Source organism: Tauraco erythrolophus, chromosome 6, assembly GCF_009769465.1.
Source record: "Tauraco erythrolophus isolate bTauEry1 chromosome 6, bTauEry1.pri, whole genome shotgun sequence".
Lineage (NCBI taxonomy): Eukaryota > Metazoa > Chordata > Aves > Musophagiformes > Musophagidae > Tauraco > Tauraco erythrolophus.
In genome coordinates this window covers 37,108,304-37,132,087 of record NC_141470.1, presented here as the reverse complement: position 1 = coordinate 37,132,087, position 23,784 = coordinate 37,108,304, and the positions used below count along the sequence as shown (strand labels likewise).

Sequence of the window (23,784 nt, the reverse complement as noted above, 5' to 3'; positions counted from 1 at the left end):
CATACAAAGAGTTCATTTATATGAAAGTTCCTTTTCCTAAGGACTTTTATTCAGCAAGTATCTAGATCACAAACTGTCTGCCTGTACTGAATTTATACAATAGTTAAACTCACTCTTTTCCCTTTTCAAATGTACATACATTTTTCCACACAAAGCTGCTATGAATGGGGATGTTTCAGCCAAGCCATGACCTTTAAAACTGATTTTAATGTGATTTTTTGTATGTAGAAAAGTAGTAGTATTCAATTTCAGGTTTTAAATAGCAAGCAGAAGATTTAATGAATATTTAAACATGCAGTAGAAAGAATCAGGATACTCTACTCTAGGGATATTTAACCTAAAATACACTTTGTTATTTTTAGTCATATTGAGATGATTAAACTCTGAGATGAGTTTTCAACTGATGAAGTAGTAAGAACATAATGTTAAGCATCATTCCTTGGTTCAGCTGGCCAATTAAAATGGAATAACTCTCATGCCCTGTACTAGGTCTATCTGGGATGGAATTAACTTTCTTCATAGCAGCCTCTGTAGTGCTGTGCTTTTCATTAATGGCTAAACCAGTGTTGATAATGTACCAACATTTTGACAGTTGCTGAGCAGCACTTGTGCAGCGTGAAGGCTTTATCTTTTTGGGTTTTTGCCCACTCTGCCCCTTCCCCTCCTTCCCCAGCCTCAGTGAGTACATTCAGGGTGGGCAAGAGGTTGGGAGCAGACACAGCTAGGACAGCTGACTCAAACTATCCAGAAGGATGTTCCATACCATGATGTTGTGCTCAGCAATAAAAGCTCAGGGAAGGGAGGAGGAAGAGGGAGACATTCGTGGTTATGGCACTTGTCTTCCCAAACAACCGTTAAACGTGCTGAGGTCCTGCTTTCTAGGAACTGGCTAAACATTTGCTTAGGAAACAGTGAATGAATTTGTCTTTTTGCTTTGCTTGCATGCATAGCTTTTGCTTTCTCTACTAGACAGTCATTATCTTAATCCCTGAGTTGTCACACCTTCATTCTATTTTCTCCTTGTCCCACAGGAGAGAGGAGAGAGCAAGAGGCTGGTGGGGCGTTGGCTGGAGTCAGAACTTCCTTCTCACCCTCCCCAATAGTAGACTTCTTGCCTCTTAGAACTATTAGCCTTTATACCAGAGAGAGTAGTCTTTGCCATAAAAAGCAAGCTAACCTTCTAAAATAAACCTTTCTAGCTTGAGTAAAACTTTGGCAAAGCAAGTCTACGTTGTCGTTTTTAAACCCTGGTGTATTTTTCATAAAGCACATCCAATGCTGCCAACTTGATACTTTTTTTGTTTTCAATAAGAATGAGGATTTGCTTTATATTTTGTAAAATGTAGGGGAAAATGCAGTTGTCTTCTGACTTAATATATTTCAGGAGAAAGTATGTCTAATGCTTTTTGGTCCTCAGGTGAAAGTGTTGAGGAAAATGCAAGTGTTGTTGTCAAGCTCCTTATTCGACGGCCAGAGTGCTTTGGACCAGATCTTAGGGGAGAAGGAGGAAATGGTTTGCTGGCAGCTATGCAGGAAGCTATCAGGATCTCAGAGAATCCTACGCGTGACCTTCCCTCCCAGGCATATAAAAGAGAAGGGTAAGAAAATGCAAATGCTTGTTTGGCAAATGATGATTTAATGGCTGATGTAATCATGCTTGCAATATGTGTATAATAGACCCTGTTGTGTAAGGCACTATACAAGCATAGAGTATTAGAGATTCACACCCACAAGCTATTGTCGTGTGGAATTCACAAAGGATGAGCTAGATAAAAGTGGAATAAGGGTTAGAGAAGAGAAGAAGCCTGAAAGACAAAGTAAAGGAGAAGGCTGTTGTGGAATGAAGCTAAGTGAAAGACGAAGATAGAAGGCACGTGTGAAGTCAGTTATTACTGTTCAATTGCATGCTTACTCTAGGGATTAAAACCCTGTAATATGAGGCCAGAGGAAATTAGTATATCTGATTAATAGACTCTGGATCATGAATCTAGCTCCTGAGAGGAGCTATAAACTTATATTAGTAAAAATACTCACTGATGTTTTTACCTTTTAGTGATGATGATGAGGAAGAGGAGGAGATTGTTCACATGGGCAATGCAATCATGTCGTTTTACTCAGCTCTGATAGATCTACTTGGACGCTGTGCACCAGAAATGCATGTATGTTAATTCGTCACTTGCTCGGAAAATGTAGGAGATTCGTAAACAGAACTGTAAACGTCTAACGAAACTGTTCTCTATTCAAAGGCTTCTTCCCTTCAGAAGGTGGACTTTATTGCATTTTTCACTTTATCCAGACAAATGTGTTCTCTGCAAGCTGTTTATATAAAGAATCATGGTCTTTTGATTCCTTATACTTTTTTATTTATCTAAAATTTTGAGAATTTTTATATGCCTATGGAATCAAAGCAAAGATGAACTACTAGCACTGAACATTTATACTACTGACGAAATTTCTGAAACTGGCCCTTTACTATTTTCTAGAAATCCAGAAAAATAATTCCATAAGAATGTGATACACAGCTGCTTTTGTATAGATGCTATATTTCATCAGTGCACACAACATGAATACATAGAAAAATATGTAAAATAACTGTTTCGACTGTAATACCTGTAACAGCCACATGCAAGATTTGGTTTTAGTTAGACTGACTTTTGCTTGTCAGTATTTAAAATTCTTTAGTGGCATAAATCCAGCTGAAAATGCAATATGTATCTCAATCAACAAGAAGCAAGAAATTTGGCTTGTAGCCTCCCTACTTACTGTCACCAAAGCTATTAACTTTATTAGCTGCATGTAGCTGTTGCCAGATGTAATGGTTTCATGTTAAGAAAATTACTGAAAGAGATTTTCAGAGACACAGATTGTGAATACCTAATTTCTGCTAGAAGTTGAAAGGAATTTGTCACCTCGTTGTTACTGCCTTTTGAAATTTGTCTGCAGAGAAATAATAGAAAAATGCATAGATATATCAGACAAGTTTGCATCTGTTTATACTGTAAAGAGGCAAGCTCAAAACCCGGCTGTAAGTAACATGAGTCTCTCAGAAATTTTCAGTTTCATCACTTTATCTGATTGTCTTAAGAATCTTATCCATGTGGGTTGTTTTTTTTTATATTGGAAATGTATAACATTGTAAAATTACTGATATGATATAAAGATTAGGACAGATTCAAAAGTAGGATCAGCTGAAAATTGGCAATTTCATTAGAGTGATGGGATAAATTGAACTGCTGTGTATTTTTTTCCAGCGTTTGAAAAAAATCACGTTAATATCAGTATTTTGAGGAAATTTTTCTTATGTCCCTAGGTATTAAATTTCTTAATTGATAAAGTTTTTCTTACAGCTTATTCAAAGTGGAAAAGGGGAGGCTATTCGAATCAGGTCAATCCTTCGATCTCTAGTGCCAACTGAAGATTTGGTTGGGATTATAAGCATACCACTAAAGCTGTCAACAGTTAACAAAGGTAATTTCAATACTTTATTAGATCAGTTCATCTTTTTATAAAAATTTTTTGACACATATCCTTAAGATGTAAAATAAAGCAGTTTTGCTATAGTTGAGTACAAGCAGAAAACTGTTCTTCAGATTTTAATCAGATATGTATCAATCAGAGCTGCTCCAGTAGAACAGATATTTACTCCTCTAGAGCAGAGAATGTAAGAACATAAGAAATACTTTACAGGATCACACTAATGGGCCATCCATCTTGGTACAGCAGTGGCTGTAGATATGCAGTCTCTTTAGGTAGAATGTGTAAGCTTGGACTCAGTACCTTTGTACGTTCACATCATACAGTCATTTGTTTAGAAAGATTAGAGTGTACCTCCCTGCCCATTAATATCTGTTTCTGGACCTGGTGTCAAATAATTTGTCTAATCCCTTTGGAATAATGTCTGTACCCACAAACTCCTGTGGTGATAAGTTCCAAAACTTTACTATTTGCTCCATAAAGAAGCATTTTAAGCTTCTCTATTTTAAAAAACTTATACTCTACTAATTTTACTTAACACCCTTGAACTGTAATATTTGGGGATTTGGTGTACAGCAGTTCTTCATTCACCTTGTCAGCTACATTAACCATTTTCTAATTCTCTGTTATATCCTTTCTCAGTCCTTATTCTGCCAAATTGAAGAATCTCGGCTTTTCTTAGTCTCTCATCATAACTGCTCCATTTCCTAAATCATTTTAGTTGCCCTTCTGTATACCTTCACTGTTTCTATTCTGCAGTCCTGAGATATGGAAAACAGCTGTGGGATGTACACAAGACGTGAGCAAGTTGTACTGATAATGCGGGCACACAACAGTTTTGTTAATGTATTAATTTTCTGTTTTATAAAGCAGCAAAATTATACCATCTCTCATATTCTGAATACCTCTTTCTGATGGTGCTCAATATCTTGTTGACTTATTTTGTCACTTTTACAAATTGAGCTGATGGTTTCACAAATTTCAGTGATGACCTCAGGATCTCTTTGTAATGTCAGTTCCAAGCTCAGCATCATCTAGGCATGCCTTATTTTTCTGCAGATGTGCTAGCTTAGAGTTGTCTGCGTTGAAGTGCAGCTGTCTCTATTTTGCACACTCAGTTTTGTTAATGATTTAACCATACAGAAGAATTTAGTGTTGTATATAGACTTTTAGGCTCCTTTGTTTGCTTCCTTCTCCAGGTCACTGATGACTCAGTATGAGTCGTGTTTGTCCTTACTTGATTAAAATGTTACACATGCACATTGCACTTTAATTGCCTTTCCTGTTTCTTGGAACTCTGCTGTTTGTTTATTTCTTCCCTGACCTTTTCAGAGGAAGTGAAAAATGGACATAATCACTTTGTGATTGTCCTGGTCAGAAGAAGGTACTGCCCCATGCCTATTGTCTTTTCCCCAATTTCTAGGTATAATGTTCCACTCTGACCTATAATGTTCCACTCTGACCTCTAATGTTCAACCCTAGAAGCCACATTTCTTTTTTATTAAGGTGCAGACTATTTCTGTACTTGTTCATCTTGTCCCAGAGGAATTCTCCCTTTTATAAGCAATCTAATTAAATCCCTCTTCTCTACACTATTATCTTGCCCATCCTTTGAGACTTGAGATCTCTGCCTGCCTCCCATAAGGTATAAACTAGTGATCATGGTATCCCCCTACACATCATGAAGCCACCCAGCTTAGTGCCTAATAAGGCAGTCTCCCACTGCTGCCTTCTTCATATCCTTGGAGACACTGTCTACCACAGGAGAATCCTGTGTGCAATGGGACATACTGACATAGAATGGAGGAGTGGTTTCTCTCTTAAGAGATTAGATCATTCCTTCCCAAGTACATACACTCCTTCACCAAGTGTTATGTCCTCCTCAGTACCTCAAGGGTTGCCACTGTAGAGTTGAGGCAATGTTGATGCGTTGCTGTAGGACCTATCTGTTTCTCTTATTACTCTGATTCATACATTCTCACCTCTGGGGAATGAAACTAGTCTCTGAAAACTCAAACATTGCATACTGCATGTACACATAGAAAACCTGAACTCAGGACATGGCATGAACCTGCTGCTCTGCATCAAACTGAGTAGTTCCCTATCTGTACTTGGATCCTTATCTGTCATTGAGGTTGAAATTGAGTTTTTTTCAGTGAAACTAACAGCCTCTTACCACTACCTGTTAAAGGGAAGTCCATTAAGAATCTTGAGTTTTCACCCTTTTCACTCTGGAACTCAAAAATAATTCGAAATCAGAGTTCAGAATGCAGACGTGTATTGATGATGGTGTTCTTGCTAGTTATGCAACTGTTGATTCTTTCCTAGAAGCAGTCAATGTGATTTTCAAGGGTGGATTTATTTCCACAAAATAAAATCCAAGATAGTCATACAAACTGAAATTTTCTGTAAAGCATAAACTCAACAGAGGATGAGGTTTTTATGGCATATAATCTCCATGTTTCCTATTAATTTATCCAAGTTCCACCAAACTGCCTTTTTCTTCTAGGGCAAAATAACTTTATTCTCCTTTCCCGCCTTCTGTTGGCCTTTCTGTTTCACAAGAATTGCCTGTTCCTCTTTACAGTCGGAGATGGTTTATCTGATACACAGTTAATTTCTGTGTTATTGTTGTCTTCCCCTTGGATTCCATGTTCTTTCTAGTCTAGTTTACGTAAGACAAAAATTAAAATTCTTGATTATCTTTGACTTCACGGTTACTATGTATTTTAGATATTTTCTGTAATATTTCTTTAATTTTACCATATAAACATTCTCTGTAGTAGTAATGAAACAAGTAGAATACTTTACAATTCATTCTTAAGCTTTCATTTAAGAGTGAAATATTAACATATTGCAAAATAATAGGGTTTTTGAAATGATACAAACTTAGTATTCTTTTTAGCATACAAGAAAACTGAACAAGGATATAATTTTCATTAAGTGTGATTTTACACATTAAATGTAATTATAGTGTCTTTCACTGTCTTGATGTTTCTTGTTTTATCAGTTATCTACTACTAAAAATAATATTATGTATTCTTGTAGATGGCACAGTAAATGAGCCAGACATGTCTGCAAATTTCTGTCCTGATCATAAAGCACCCATGGTACTCTTCTTGGACCGTGTCTATGGTATTAAGGACCAAAGCTTCCTCCTTCACTTACTGGAAGTTGGATTTTTACCAGATTTAAGAGCCTCTGCCTCTTTGGATACAGTAAGTATTTTTCTAAGGAGTTTAGGCACCACCGCTGGATATAGTCGCTCTGTAAGTGTAAGAAATGGAATTTCAAGTCAAAACAGCTTTTTAAAAAAAACGCCAGGGTAGTACAGGCTCACTAGAGCACAAACAGTAATAATTCAATTACTATTAATTTATAGTTCTCAAGTCTGATCATAAGCATCCAGTACCACCTTGTGATGCAAGAGTGTAATATGGTTTAAAAACTTTTACTACAGCCTTACATTAATTATACAGTAAGTACAATTGGATGTACTCTAATAGGTCTAACAATTCCTTTTATTTCATGTGTGCTTCCAAGAATTACACTGAAAATTCACATATGTGTAGGTATGAAGAAACTAAGTTAGATGAAAAGCGCTACTTGATGCTTCATGGTTTTTGATAACCTGTTTAAAGATGCTGCATATTCTTTTTTGCTGCTGTTGGTTCAGAGTGCAGTGGGACAAGAGATAGGAAATAAGCAGGTGACTTGGATTTTCTTGAGTTAAAAATAAACAGCTTTTTTCCTCATGTGTATACTGAGAATATAATTTTAGGACCCAGCAGCTGAGGGGACTTAAGGAGTATTTTATTATTATGTTTTATAGACTTCATATTTAGTAACCTGTATTACCTATGATACTAACAATAATTTACTACTTCATACAGGTATCTCTAAGTACCACAGAGGCAGCTCTCGCTCTAAACAGATATATTTGCTCAGCTGTGTTTCCATTACTCAAAAGATGTGCTCCCCTCTTTTCTGGAACAGAGCATCACGCCTCTCTGGTAGACTCCATGCTTCACACAATATATAGGTTATCCAAGGGACGTTCTCTTACAAAGGCACAAAGAGACACTATTGAAGAATGCCTGCTTGCTATTTGCCAGTATGTATGATACTTATGTACAAATGGACTTTTTTTTTTTTGCAGTGTATATATTTTAATAATTTTCTTTGTGTATAATTATATTAATAATATAATAAGAACTAAGATTATTTTATTCTTACATGAAATAAGTGACCACAAAGTATGATAAGAATTTTTTTTCCCTAAGAGAAAATAGATTTGATTTTTCTGTTATTGATACTGTGTTATACAAGCTGTCATGTTGATATGCTCTTTATGATGATACAGGATAAATTCTGATTATTTATAAAAACAAAACCTGGGTAATTACCAAAACATTCTGGCAAGTTGGACAGTGAGCATGTCTTGAGGAGTTAAGGGATCGATGTGTTTGTATTTCTGATTGTGGTTTGAAGAACCTTGGCCGCAGTATAAAAAGAAAAAGAAAAAAAAAAGAAGAAAAACTACCCCCCACTCTCCAAATCCTAAAACTGATCCGAAAGCTGAACTGAGCACTGAAGTTATACCAGAAATTGAAATGTAAATTTTCCAACTGAATCATAATTCTTGATCTTCTTCAGAAACTGTAGTGCTGCTTGTCTGTCCAGTGGACTGTGAAATTATTAATGCAGTGTGAATTTTTAGTTTGTGCATAGCATGGACCCCTGCCAAAAAGGGGATATAGTATAAATGGAAAAGATTTGGAAAAGCCTAACAGGAAGAATCAACATAAGAAATAGTTTTCCTCCTTTAGAACAGCTTAGGTAGATCAAGAGTCTTCAGCCTGAAAAAGTGATGACAAAGGAGGAGATATGAAAGGAGAGTTTTTACATTGATTTTGAGTGTAGAGATCACTGAAATTAAATAGCTAGAAAAGAAATCCTGGGAAACTTATTCAGTCTTCCAGTTGAGATTTATTTCTTTTAAGAATAATCATAATGTATTTCCCAGATCAGTTTCAGTTAGGAGTGTTTTGTTGCTTTTTAGTGTCATATCAGAAACCATTCTGTTAGGATAATATTCTGTTTCTTTTGCTTAGATTGTCCACTCTGTGTATTCTGAAAAAAATCCAGCACCCTTCCCTCTGCTGTCGTATGGCACAATCATACATGCTGTCTATTCACTTAAGAGAGTCCAGAAGCAGCACATCTTTCTGTGCTATATCCTTCTATATGTAGATGAGGCATAGTGAGATTCCTTAAGTGCCTACTCTTGGTTTTTCAAAATACATTTAAGGAGTGATTTGAATTCCAATATGCAAAATGTTTCAATTTTTCTTTCATTTTCACCAGACTCTATGAATTTTACTAAGAACTTCTATTTTTTTTAAATCACAGCCACTTACGTCCCTCTATGCTACAACAGCTGCTGAGAAGGCTAGTTTTTGATGTGCCCCTACTCAATGAATACTGTAAAATGCCTCTCAAGGTAAATGCTTCACTTTCTGTACATGCAGTCAGTGTAAAACTTACTTCACAATAATCTATCATCGTGATGTTTTTAAAAAGAGAACGGGGCAGGGTGAAGCAATCTGAAATGACTTCTGAATTGAAGATAATGCTGTTGTTTCATAAAGTCTTTCAAATTGAATATAATGATTAAAGGTTTTGTGAAATCTTGCCTAATGCAATAGTATGTCTTAAGTTGATGATGTGATTTTTTTCAGTGAACTGTTGACCTTTTCGCTGCTTCAGCAAAAGAGTATTTGAAAGTGCCAAATTAAGTGCTAGTGTTATCTTGATATGTTTCCTTCTACTATATGAACTATAATAACTCTTGCTAGGACGCATAGTCCAGGAATAAATTTTGAGTGAAGTCTACAGAGAACAGGATACAGGGAACAGAATTCACCTTTTATTTTTGAGCAATGTTTAACTGAAGTCATATCCATATTCTTGTTCTGTAAATAGAGAATTATAGTTGTGAGATGATAAATAACTTTTATTTGGAATTTTTCTATCAGGTTTGCCTCCTGTTGCTCTTGGGATAAAAGAGCCTGATCATAGGTCTGCAGGTCTTTTTATGGCAGAATTGAAGTGCTGTTATAGTGTAAAACAGAGCTGCCAGATTCACAGACATATTCTGGAGCATCAGTAATTTTGGAGCAAAAGTTGTGGCAAAGATGAAGTGTTTGATCTGTTTGGGTTTTTTTAATATCATTTTCCCTTCCTAAACAAAATTTCACTAAAAAATTAAAATGTCACGATTTTAGTCTGATGCTAAAATTAATTTTAGAATTTCCCATGGGATATCTAAAGAAGGAATCAGTAGAAATTTGAAATTATGTGGAAAGTGCAATAATCTCATATGCTAGCTCTTTAACTGGTACGTTACAAATTGTCTGTACAATAGTTATTTTCATAGGTTTTTCCAGAATTGAGCAGGCAGGTGTCTTTTGCAATGTTTTGAATAATACTGAGGCCATCAACTACAAATGACAGAAGTAAAATCAATTTGAATTTGTAAAACTTTTAACCAGAATCTATTATGTCCAGTTTTATACCCATTTCATTGTCTCTGTTTTTATCCTATGAGCTAATCTGTACTCAGATGGTGACAATCATGAAATTTTGTAATTTTTCTGCTCACTCATCACCAAGAATCCCACAGCAGCAGTTGGGGATAATATAGGCTTTATACTTTCACAGCATAGTCTCTATTGCTCTCCCAAAAAGAAAAAGATGAAAAAAAGACTGTTCGTATGAGCCATTAGAAATTAAGAGACAGAAATAAATAATAATACACATGTAACTGTTTAAACAGATACTGACAATTCAGACTTCACTAACTAATATGCTATTTTGTTTAATACAAATGTTTTACATGCATTTTTATTTTCTTGAAAATATAGCTTCTGACAAATCACTATGAGCAGTGCTGGAAATACTATTGTCTGCCTTCAGGAATGGGAAGCTATGGAATTGCAGCAGAAGAAGAATTACATTTAACTGAAAAACTTTTCTGGGGAATATTTGATTCCTTGTCTCATAAGGTAATGACTGTTATTCGCATTACAGTATATAATACTATAAAATTATTACAATGAATAATATACTGTAAAAATACTATAAAATACTATGGGAGATAGGGCAATGAGTGCTTTTAATAAAGTAACTTTCTAACGAAAAAATGAATGCTGAATCTTGAAAGATTCTCCCCAAACTAACGAAATGTCAAATCTTTGTCTTGGTATGCCCATATAGCCTTACACTAGTAATGAGGCAGATGATTGCTTGCTGCACTAACAAGTCAGTGTTGTCTCCTCTCCTATCTTAGCTCTACTAAACTTTTAAGATACTTTTTACTGGCATAAAATTAATTTTAAGAAATGTATGTATATGCTTGTCAAATTGTGGGTGTGTGCACAATAAATTTACATTGTCTGTTTTCAAACATATACTAGTATTTTGTTAGCTTTCTGGTTGTTGCCCAGCCTAAGAAATACAATGCAACATTCTTAGAAATAAACGTTTTTCCATTTTCCTGTTCCAATCCTGGGATTTTTTCACTTATTCATTTTTCTCTGAGTAAGAAAAGGTTAAATTTCTAATAGGAAATGCCTTACTTGAGTAAACAATTTTTGTATGTTATTGGGCTCAAAAATCAGGTTCTCACTATGGACAATAGCAAATTTTTTCATTGCATCTCACTGAATTTATGTTCCAGTTCTAGTCAACAGATTTAGATGGTTGCTTCTCTAGGCATTCTGATTTATAGTACGGAAATGGGCATAGTCTCTGCATTATTCTAAAATGGCTTTTTAAGCCTTATTTGTATTTGATTTTAGTGGCATTTACCTCTCTCTTACTGCTGTCACAAGTGCGAAGAGTGTCAGGAGGGCCTGACACAATGAGATGATTTCCAATTAGTGAATCTTAGCTTTTTGTAGGTAAATGAAGATTATCTGTTTCTGCCAATATTGGTGGCTCTCTATAATAACATTTTAATTTTTCTATAAATGGTTGTTAGTCCAATGAAAGGAGAGTTGTTTAAATCTGCTGAGCTACAATATTCTCCATTGTTCTCTTTGGTACTGAGATATTTACAGGTTTAATATTTTCACGGCTTCCAGCTGCTCAGTGGAAGCAATTTACCCTGTGATGTCACTTCTCTTGTTTTTGCCATCCATGCTAAAGAGTGTTGCAAAAATACTAGCGGAGGTTAAACCCTCAAAATTTTATGCATTCTGCTTACTGCGATATAATTTTATCAGCAAGTATTTTCAATAGACCTTTAAATTTTTTCTTCGGCATTTTCTTCACACAAACTGGTCGTTCAGATTCATAGAAGCATGTAGTCTTTCTAATAATGAAGCAAGAGAAATATTTTTGCAGTTTACAGGTTTTTTTTTCCTATAAACGCTTGATTGATACCTGTTTTGTAGCACCAAAAAAGTCTGTTCTGAGTTAAACTTTATTAAATAACTATAATAGCATCAAAGTCTTACACTGTACTTGCATCAGTACATCTTAAAGCCTTTTAAAGCTGTATCAGGATGCCCATTTTCCAGATGGGCAATCTGAAGGAGAAAGTGATTTTTTTTTTTTTTTCCTAAGCATACCAAGAATTTTGTTTGAGAGCTGAGAGGATAAACTTGGCTTACTGTGATCTACTGCTACTTTCTCTAGCACATGTTTTATGTCATCTAGTGTTTAACAATTGACCTCGAGTATGTTACATGGCAAGTGATTAAGGATAGATTATTCAAAATCCTTATATTTTTATATATAAATACTTCTATGTTCTTTCCAGAGCTAAAATGACTATTTAGAAGAGCAGATATGCTAGTTCACCTCTTAGCAGGGCAATTTTGAAAAATAATGAACTGGCTTTGCTACAGTAAAACACAATTTCCTTTAACCAGCATGATTTAATAGGGGAAAAGAGGGAGAAATAACAATGGCTTCTGCAATTAAGATAGGAATTAGTCATTTTTTAACTAAGACAGTATTTTATAGATGATTGTACTTCTATAACTAGGCAAACAACCCTCGAACCTTCCTACGTAGGCCTGAATGGCTTAAGATTCATACTTGTATTGTATATACTTATACAAGTGTCAGTATACTCTTACGTTAATTTGAGTAGTCTTAAAAACTTATTAAGCTGATATCGAGAAAAATGGATGTAATGCAGCAATAATTTTGCTCTACGCTTAAATTCTAAAAGTCCTCTACTGTTTGCTTGCATCTTCTAATATTTGTTCACATGGCTGCTTGGTTTTCACTAACGTTTTGCATGTTTTTCTATTGGATTTTCCAACCAGTTCCTATCTCTCCTGCAGAAGTATGATCCAGAGCTCTTTCGAATGGCTTTGCCTTGTCTAAGTGCTATAGCTGGTGCCTTACCCCCTGATTATTTAGATACACGAATTAGGTCAACTTTGGAAAAGCAGACTTCGGTGGATCCAGAAGGAAATTTTGATCCCAAACCTGTCAGCACAGCAAAGTGAGTCGTGTAAATCATGGTGGTTTATTTTCCTTAAATATTTTTATACTATTCCTTATTAATGTTTTTTTCCCCTCTGTAGGGAGAGTTGGCTGGTGATTGACTTTTTAATGATATTAGTATCTTTCAGAAGTAGTGTAAGGATTTTTGCTTCCTCCTGCCAAATACTTTACTGGAACATATCCTATTTACCAGATATAAAACATTCTTTGCACTATACAGATGTTAAATATTTCCACATTATATCTGCAGAGTACATAGTAAATTCTATACTTACTATGTACCCTATGACCTAACAGTTCAAATGTTTGGGATATATACACCCATAATATGCTTGATATTGTCATTATTTAAAGTGTGCTTGCAACAAATGGTACAAGGTAATCAAAATCTGGTAAGTGATTCAATTGGCATATTGCCTGATTTTTATAAAGTCTTCACTTAGTTTTGAGAATTGATCTGTAGCAACATGATATGGCAAAATAAGCAGATCATATGTCATGATTGAATAGAGACTTGGCCTTCCTAGTAATCTTGTGCTTTTAAAATACAGATTTCTAATACTTTTACATTCAAGAACTGAGGATCACTAGTTGATTCTGGCTATTAAAATCTTACCTGTCCATCACTATGCAATGTGAAACATCCATACTAATATTATCCTGTATTAAGAATTACCAGGAAAAATGCCTGTAGATTATGGTGAAGCAGGTGGGTTTTTATAGTGATTTCAGTTGCTAGTAAGTGCAACTGTTATATATTTGAAGATTCCCTGTAAATGTCATTATAGCTCTGCTTTGTTTTGTGGTATTTCTTCTAAAGAAAAAGGAATTGCAAACCCAAATGTCTTGCCTTCGTTGGGAGGTGAAGCATTTTGATTAGTGCTATATTAACCTGACATTTTTTTCATATATTGGGCTGCAGTAACTTATGATTGAATGACCATACTCCCCTTTGTTTCCAGCCTTGTACTTCCTGAAAAGTTGGAATATATTGTCAGCAAGTATGCTGAACATTCACATGATAAATGGGCCTTTGATAAGGTAGGAATTATTTTAAGAATAGCAACTGACAGAAAAGGACTAATAAATAATATCTGGGGTGAATATTAAAAGAAAAACTGGTCAGTTTAATTGATAGACCCTTGTTTGGAGTGCAGTAATGTCTGCATATTTCTTTAGGGATATATGGAAGAAAATGCATTGAAACTTTTTCTAAGTGGCCAGAATTTGTTAGGAGAATGATTTGAGGGGAATGATAAAGGGGCACTTGGTTTGCTTTGAGTTTTGATTTATTTTATTTTATTTTATTTTATTTTATTTTATTTTATTTTATTTTATTTTATATCGAGATGTTAGCTTCATTTTGCCTGGTAATGATGTTTTTTTGACTGGGAGTCAGAGATGCAATTTCACTGTAGCAGCTCTGTGATCTGAGAGTACTCAGGGAGTCTAATGTCCTTTTGTTTTTATTTCAGAAAACGTGTTATAGCTTTTCTTTCTTAGATTTAAGAACGCTCTTATGTATTGATTTCCTCTATAATTTTCCAAATGCTCTGTCATTGCGTTATGTTTCTGTTTCACTACTTCAAAATAACTGTAAGACAAGACAATATATACTCAGTGATTTTTTGGTATCTTTCTAATGTTACAGTGAAACATTTAATAAAGGCTTTTTTAGTGTTACATTTTACAAATAGATTTTAATGTTAATAAATATAACTTTTGGAGTTAAATTTAAGCAAAATTAAGTTTGATGGACTTGTTGCAGTTTTTGTTAACTATGTTGGAAGTGTTTGGATATGAGTAACTCATTCAACCCAAGTATGAATTTTAAACCACTTTCATTCAAGAAAGACAGCAGAGGTGGAGTGAAGTAATTTATTATAACAATTAATAAAAAATAATAGCAATTCTATTGAACAGTTACATAGAAATAACAATTCTGTTGCTGTGTAGGGCTATGTATACAAATTTGTAGAGAAAGGTGTACATATATATGGATATGTAAATATACACACATTATCAAACCATGAATTTCTGTTGATATTGTTTAAGATAAAGGATTCATTAAAGTTACATATTTTAGTGCTTCATCTGTTAACATTACATTTTCTTCTCTGTGTTGCTGACTTTAACCTCCTAGAGAACAGAGACACTCTTTTTACCTTAGCCAGTACTGTCTTAATGCATGAGTCTGTCTGAAAGGGGCCCATATATATTAGGCTCAAAACTGGTTGCATGAGACCTACTACTCATAGATGGCATCTACTCTGTCTGGGCCATGTTATGTTCCGGTGTATCTGTGGGTACATGCTCTTTTAACAGAAATTTCTGTGGCACTGAGTAGCTATTGGGGAAGATTAGCAGTTCAGTATGACAAGCTAAACTGGCCAATTTGCTGTCACTCATCTATGTTGTTCTTATCTTATTTCAGTATATTTATTTTTTTCAGACTAATAGTGGATGGAAATACGGTGTTTCACTGGATGAAAACATGAAGACTCACCCATTAATAAGACCTTTCAAAACTTTAACTGAAAAGGTAGTAGAGGAAATTTCAGCTGTATTAATACAAAGTAGATTGATTTGTGTACTTTTAAAAATCCATTTCAATTATAGGCTATAAAAGGGAGACAAACTAGAATTCTTACAGTTAAGAATAGCAACATCTATATGCTAAAGTGATTGTTTAATCTTACAGTCTTGCATAATTTGCTTCCATTAGACAGTCTTCATAGGCCTGGGTTAATTTGTATTCAAAGTATCAATAGCACAGGGTTTTCAGGCCTTCATGGATGAGGAATGACTGACAGCAACTCCTGGGTTTTAGATGAAAGTATAATTTAATGTATCTGAGAGCAATTTTGTCTTCAAGAAAGATGGTAGAAAAGTTCAAAGAAAGTGCAGGAGATGCTTCAGTTGAAAATAGGGAAAAACATTTAAACTATCTAGAATGTGTTTTTATTTGAATTTCTTGATTAGACATGAATGTCTTCTAATTGTCAGAACAGTGAACTGAATTTGAATTCTGTTACATATCTTTTCAATGATTCATTAGGTGACTCAAATAAGTCAATTACATTTGTCCCTCTTTACCACACTTTTCCTGTTCAGAAAATGGAGATGATAAAAATCAAGAAGGATTCAAAAGATTTAAATTCCCAAAGTTTGTAAATAGCTTTAAAATCTTCAGAGAGGAACTGAAGAGTTGTTGGTTGAATCGTTATTAAAGCAGTTCGAAGAGAATTTTCTGAATCGTCTCAGATTAGAACTTTTGAATCTAAAAATCAAGTCTTTTCATAAAAACTGTCAAGTAACTGTCATAAAAATTATTTATGGTAAGAACCAAAATACTTTTATTATGTTGTTTTGAGAAGTCTTAATATGACATACTCATAATTTTCTTTGCCACAACTTTTCAGATTTTCTATAACACCTTTACATTTCAAAGGAACGTGGAATACAGACTGTTCCCTAATTTTTTAATGATGACTGTATTTATATGAAGAGGTATATAGAGCCGTAATGTTCTGTATCCATGAATGGATATAAGTATAAGAAGACCAAAAGAGGCCTCGTGTGCTCAAATGTACATGCCTAACTAATTTCATAGTACTTGTAGTGCCATCAATTTTTTATTATTTGGGGCTGGAGGAGTCAATGAATAAGTTTCCAGATACAAACTACCAGAGCTCACTTGAGTGCTGTTAGTTTCTAACACATATTCCAGCAATAAATGCCACTAAGAATGAAACCAAAAAATTTGTAAGTATTTTAAAGCTTCTTTCTCATATTAAAAGAACTATATCATGTCTTCATAGAATCATAGAATCATAGAATGGTTAGGGCTGGAAGGGACCTTCAAAGGTCATCTAGTCCAACCCCCCTGCAAGGAACAGAGATATCTCCAACTAGATCAGGTTGCTCAGGGCCTTGTCCAACCTGGCCTTGAACATCTCCAGGGATGGAGCATCCACCACCTCTCTGGGCAACCTGTTCCAGTGTTCTACAACTCTCATGGTAAAAAATTTTTTCCTAAATATTTTCAGATATAGTATACAAATTTTGTTTACTTTTGTGACATGTGACAATTTATAAAGAAGGACAGAATATTTTTATTGATTTTTTACTACTTGCTAAATACATTATTTTCGTCAAAGGAAAAGGAAATTTATCGTTGGCCTGCCAGAGAATCACTGAAAACCATGTTGGCCATGGGATGGAGCCTAGAAAGGACCAAGGAAGGAGGAGAAGCAATAATTCATCAGCGTGAAAATGAAAAGCTCCGCAGCATATCTCAGTCTAGCCAGGTAAGGTGGAATTGCTTAAATTTAGAAAGTAAAAGGCTTGTTTGTTAATTCACTAAGCAATTATGCAAAATTATGTTAATTTCTGGGTTTTTTTTCGTAAAAAGAATCTTTTAATGTTAGAGTTCTGAGATTGAAATTTGTGTCACTGTAATAAAAACTGTGCAGTAACACTAAAGAGAGGATTGCAAAAAGACAACAACTTTTGAGATAAGACTGTCAGAGACCATATCTATTCATCTTCTCGGAATATCTGAAGAGAGTTCTCGTATAGTCACTCAAAGAATACACGGCAAAGTATTTAAAGCCTTTTATTTTATAGTAAGTAAATCTAGTAATTTTCTTTTTTGGTCAAACAGAAGAGCCTGAAAAGGGCTTTTGTCAAGATTATTATGACTGTCGTGGTTTAGGCCACTCCAGCAACTAAACTCCACACAGCCGCTAAACTCCACACAGCCCGGGGATGAGGAAGGGAATTAAAGGAGAAAAGGGAAAGAGACCCATGGGTTGAGATAAGAACAATTTAATACTACTGCTACTAATATATATACACATGTATGTACAATGATAAATATATATGAACAAGTGATGTACAGTGTAATTGCTCACCACCCCTTGACCAAGACCCGTCTCGTCCTGAACTAGCGATCCCGAAACAGACAAGTCCCAAAACCACAATCCCGGACGAACGGGAGGCCCGAAAATAGAGAGAGAGAGAGAGAGAGCACTGTGAGAGTCCAAAACTGAGAGTCCCAGAAGAGCAAAAGCCCTTCTTTCCAGTTGTCCCTCACTTTTATATTGGGCATGACGCTGCATGATATGGAATACTAATTGGCCAGTTTGGCCCTCAATCCTAAATCTAAGCACAAATCATAAGGAGAGTCATGGACCGTCATGGACCTCCCATCCTGACTATGCTCTCCCCTATCCTGTTGTGCTCCTGCACACGGGTGAGAACACGGCAGCTGAACAGTCCTTGAGACCTCAGTGCCAACTATAAACATCAGTGTGCTGTCAGCATTCTTCTCAGAGCAAGTCTTAAACTAAAACCAAAACACGGAGCTCTTCTAGCTGTTAAAAAGAAGAGCTAACTCTGTCCCAGCTGAAACCAGGACAGACTGACAAATAAGATTGCACATTTAATAGTTTTTGGTAAATCTATAGGCAAAATTTGCAGCTACTTAGTATGTAGTACTTAGACTAATTTTTTCATTCGTAGGTTTTTCTAGGAGCATGTTTAGACTGCTGCTCAATATGTCTGTGTCTTGGAGGGGGGGAAAGCTGTTTAAAACTATGACAAGTGTTGGGAAGTTCTATTGGTTCATTCCCCAGCACCAGTTTTGCTTACCAAAAGTGGCCCCTGACCACTCTGTTACAAGACAATATTTCAGCATTTGTTTCTCCAGCAAACTTCATTCCTTTACTAGGAGTCCTGTTCTTGGCATCTCTGCTTCCAGCCAGTTGAACCTATTCTGCAGTTGGGCCTTCTTGCCCAAGAAGATGCATGATAAAGACATGATCGAGTAGAGGATTTCAGCACATTTAACTTTAGTACATGATCGAAGTCTTTGATTTATATGTGACCATTCACATTTAACATGTGCCCAATAGGTCTGTCGCGCTGGACCTTTCACACTTTAAGCATTTAAAGACTGCATAAATATATCACACTTCTCTTTTTTCTTACTCTGTAAATTTCACAACACAATAACCTATTTTAACTTTTTTGTGATATCTTGTCTTTAGTATATGGTTCATTAAGGCTGTTGCCACACTGGTCTGTCATGTTTTGAAGGCACGTCTTGTATGCCTCGTAATTGGTCTCCTCTCTTAGGCTGAAAAGCATAGTTCTTAGCAGCTTGCCATCTGTTGTGAATAGAGAGATCTAAGTATCTGCAGCAACCTTCTTACTTCCACATCTGCAAATGTATTCTGTTAATTGTTCTGTCTGTCTTCAGCATGTTGCAAAAGAAAAGGTGAACACAGTTTCTACAAGAAAGTTTAAAATGTGAATGCTGTTACTCTAATCAGATCAACAACAGAGATGATGTAGTTGAATATTTGTGTTCTTTTATCTGAGGTACTTTTATCTGAAAATAATTCTCTATTTTTCCCTGCAGGGAAATGGGTATAGTCCAGCTCCACTTGATCTCTCTAATGTGGTGCTTTCTAGGGAGCTTCAGGTTTGTATTTGTGTTTTATATATTTTATGCTAAAAAGAATTAATAGATTTGGGTTTTTATTATTAATGAGTTGAATTTTGTCAGCTTTTATAAGTGTATTTGTGACTGTGGTTGTGACATGCTGTTGTAGAAAGGTGCGGGCCATACTATTTACGTATTTAAAGAAGAGATTTCTACTGTTTATCCCATTGGTGCTTCCTGAGTCTCTAGAAAAAGTTATCATGAAGCTAGGGAAGAGGCTGTAAACAGCATGTGGTGTATGTGTATCCTGTGCCTGTGATGACTATAAAAGAACAGCTAAACATAGAAATAATACTTAACTGTGATGTTTCTTTACCACAAAAATGTAGACTTTACTCAAGACTAAAATTATGTAGAATTACACCATTTTTAATTGTCACCTTTTAATTTTTCATCTTGCTTTTTCTGATGGTAATGTAGGGGATGGTTGAGGTAATGGCAGAAAACTACCATAATATATGGGCCAAAAAGAAGAAAATGGAGTTGGAGAGCAAAGGTAAGCTAGAATCCTGTGAACCACACACAAAAAAAAAAGACAAGGAAACTGAGGGAGAAGAAACAGTCTGAAAGAACACAGTATAAGACGATCAAAATTGAATAATTCCTTTTTGTACTTGAAGGAAAATAAATTTTACCGTAGAAAAACTTACAGTTCTTTCAACTTACTAAAGGTGGAGGTAGTCATCCTTTATTGGTACCTTACGACACATTGACAGCCAAGGAGAAATCACGGGACCGTGAAAAGGCACAAGAGCTGTTTAAATTCCTTCAAGTCAATGGTATAATCATATCTCGGTAAGTCACACATTTTTTGAGATACTTGCTTATATTCAGTGCTCAAACTGTTATGATTGTCCTTATCTCATTGAAATCTTTTAGTTATTAACATAATTACTCTGTAAATCAGAGTTGTTGTTATTTTTATGTTCAGAAATAGTGTAGACCGGTAACATTTTTAATAAGTATGTGATCATAGTAATAAGAAAATGCAACAGTAGTGTAATTAAACAAGCAGATGATTCAAAACTTCTAAATTAGCAGCCAGTATTTTCAGTAAGGATCATGGGAAATAAATCTGAGATCTGATACTGAAACACATCTATATAAAAGTGCTTTTTAATCCAGTTGTTAAGAAAAATGTTGGTTCGAGTTCTGTGAAGCAGTAAGACGAAGTGGCTATTTTGTGGACGTTTCATCCTTAACTTCTGCTTAAGCAGAAGCACAGACTTCATTACTTGTACTCTAACTTGAATTGCTGTGTTTGGAAGTAAGCTGACCTGTGGGGACTTATATGGGCAATGAAATGAAAATAACTTATTATATTTTAGCTTTATATGATGGAATTGTGAGTCATCACAATTCCATGTCACAAATACTATGTCATATTTTATTGCATGTGAAACACCTGAGGACATAGGAAACTGCAATTTTGCTGGCATTAAGCATTTTTGTAAACTAAACTGTATTCATGAACAAATTTTTCTGAACATGCATAGAGTCAGATCTTGTTTTCATTTATTTCTGCTTTTCAAGTCTGTGTCTCTAGTGAAAGCGTACACTCAGAAATTTATACAAATTGATTATTAGGTTCTGCAAAAGATAACTTTGTTGACTTCAACAATTAATAACAGTTATTAAGATATTAGAAGACAGTTCTAAATACATGTTTGTGCATTACTACAGAGAAGGATTTCCTCTTGCCACATATGTAGGCTCTCAGTCTGACACCAAAACGTGGGTACACCACCAAACATTTCTATATCGTCCATAAATGCCTTCAAGCAACTGAATAAGAAAAGCAGGTTTAGTTCCTGCAAATGAATGGTCCTTTGAAATGCTCAAATATTAATTTTAGTATCTCTTTGCAGCTGTATCTATTCAGGTTAGGACGACAATGTTTTCAGTGTTGACTAGTGGGACAAGTCAGCTTGAAAAAGCCTATTCAAAATCTTTATGGGGAATGGGCAAAGAGTTTGCATTAAATGTCTGTATCAGAGTGAATCAAGATGATCCTCTTCTCAGTATTTTCTTCAGATGAATATGTGCATATTTGAAATGTATATAAAATCTTTTCAAGTATTGATTGCAATTATCACATTTCCAGAATGTCATTCTTAAAAACATTGGACTAATCATTAAAACATGAAAATTCTTTATAATTGGAAATGTATAGGCGGCACAGGGTGTGTACTTTACATATACCATCTGCCTTTGTTTTGACTTTTGCTCTTCATTCTTTGTTGAGAACACTTTTGGGTATTTATGACATACAGATCAATCTCTCAGGCCTTACTCAAGTATATGTTAGAAACAACATGGTATTTTGTTAAGCATCTTTAAACCTCTACAAGTTGTCTTCATTATTTAACAGAACCGCCAATGTCTTTCAGTATTTAGGAAAGTATATATAATCTCTTAGCAACCATGACTTACTATAAATGCAAAAAGAGAATATTTACAGTGATCTCTCTGAAAATACAGCTAAATACTTAGTTGCCTTATCCTCTGTGAGAATGAGGCAGCAGATGCCTGTCAATCATACATAGCTGTTAATACATATCAAATCATTTCATTACACATGTGATATAGCAATTAGTAGGAGGTCATGAAAGTATATAAACTAGGACTCTTCAAATAGATTATTTTTTTTTCAAATGAAACTATAAGATGGGAGGTTAGAGTCCTTTTATGTTTATGTGTAAAATAGGATTGGAATGTATTCCTTGGTTCCCTGGTTCTGTTCTTCCAGCCTATAACCATTCCTCTCCTCATAACCATGTTCTAACATACACTTTAGTAATAGATGATTTTGTTGTTAAAATTTCTGCTGCATCAACCTTCTCCCACAGAATTACTTTTTTCCTTGGATTCACCTTATAGCTATTTTTCAAGTGTTAGTCTAATCTTCCATTTATTCTCCCTAATTTACTTCTGTACCAGTGCTAAGGAATCTCAGGACAAATGATCATTTCCTCCATACCACAACAGTGAGTCCATCAACTTTCCTGCTTTCTTCTTCCTTTCTTGCTTTACCTCAGTGCCACAAACTACCAGTTCCTCTCTTCTTCTCTATTCCTTACACATTGTTCAACCCCTCCATAGTCTCTGCATCTCCTTTAGCCAGGTCATTTTCTCCAACTGATAAAAGGGAGCATCTTGCTATCTACTACTCTTTGAAGAGCCTGTACAGAAGCAAATGAAGTAGCCATTATGGATAACCAGAGGTTTCTCTTAATATTCATCAGTTACTTCCTCACTTGGCAAGCCAGTTAGATGTCCTGGGTGTAGGCCACCATCAACTGAAATCTTAAGTATAGTTTTGTCCTCTTAATGTTGGAAAAAAGAGACTTATGAAGAAGTTTCAAACTAAACAAATGTATAAGAAAACCTTAAGGAAACAAAAAAGAAAGAATTAATGATTTGTAAAACCAAGTATGTTTGAAAACAGAATAAATTAAAAATCTATGGAGTTATGTGACTTCAAAAAGAAAAAGAAAAAAAATCCCTGTTCACATCCTGATGATTGTACTGTCATCATATATACTACCGTCATTATCAATGCTATTTATATTAATGCTTTCTGAAACAGGGGTCTGAATGACATGGAGTTGGATGCTTCATCCATGGAAAAGAGGTTTGCCTTTAAGTTTCTGAAGAAAATTTTAAAATATGTTGATTCTGCTCAAGAGTTTATTGCGCATTTGGGTAAGCTGCAGATTTTATTTTGAAAATTATTAAAATTGTTGATATTTAACTATTTGGACTGATATGTTTAAATTTGTAGACACAACTATTTTTATTCCATTTAAGAAACTTAAATTCTGTCTTTTAATTTACAGATTGAATTCTTGGACATGTGTAACTAGCTAAACTGTTTCTGCTGTTTCGTTTGTATTTCAGCAAAACTAAGTTTGCAAGACTATATCAAAGAGCTATTGTGTTATTTATTATTAGACAACTTCTTATTCGTATCTATCTTGATTGTATCCTTGCAGAAGCCATTGTAACCAGTGGAAAAACAGAAAAATCTCCACATGACCAAGAAATAAAATTCTTTGCCAAAGTGAGTGATTTAGTATTTCACGTAATGTACATATACATTCAATATACAGAATATGGAAATTTGTAATGTTAGACTGCTTTTCAGGTAATAGAAATATATCTTTCCTATATTTTTCCTGGTAAGTAATCAATTAAATGTTGTTAACAAATATTTCAAAATATCTTCAAAAATATCTCAATATATTTGCTGGATTCAAATATTTCAAAATAAT

At 34.8% G+C, this 23,784-nt stretch overlaps 1 protein-coding gene across 1 annotated transcript in view; it reads left to right on the top strand.

The window, feature by feature from the left end:
* The window catches only part of RYR3 (ryanodine receptor 3), a 203,647-nt gene that overhangs the window by 112,196 nt on the left and 67,667 nt on the right, over positions 1-23,784 (top strand). The window contains 16 exon segments of the mRNA XM_086613614.1: positions 1,418-1,598; positions 2,054-2,159; positions 3,348-3,468; positions 6,523-6,692; positions 7,368-7,588; positions 8,887-8,977; positions 10,401-10,541; positions 12,816-12,997; positions 13,962-14,040; positions 15,452-15,541; positions 17,160-17,309; positions 19,427-19,489; positions 19,931-20,006; positions 20,182-20,305; positions 23,100-23,215; positions 23,506-23,573. Of these exon segments, the coding sequence (XP_086469740.1) occupies positions 1,418-1,598; positions 2,054-2,159; positions 3,348-3,468; positions 6,523-6,692; positions 7,368-7,588; positions 8,887-8,977; positions 10,401-10,541; positions 12,816-12,997; positions 13,962-14,040; positions 15,452-15,541; positions 17,160-17,309; positions 19,427-19,489; positions 19,931-20,006; positions 20,182-20,305; positions 23,100-23,215; positions 23,506-23,573 (1,979 nt within the window).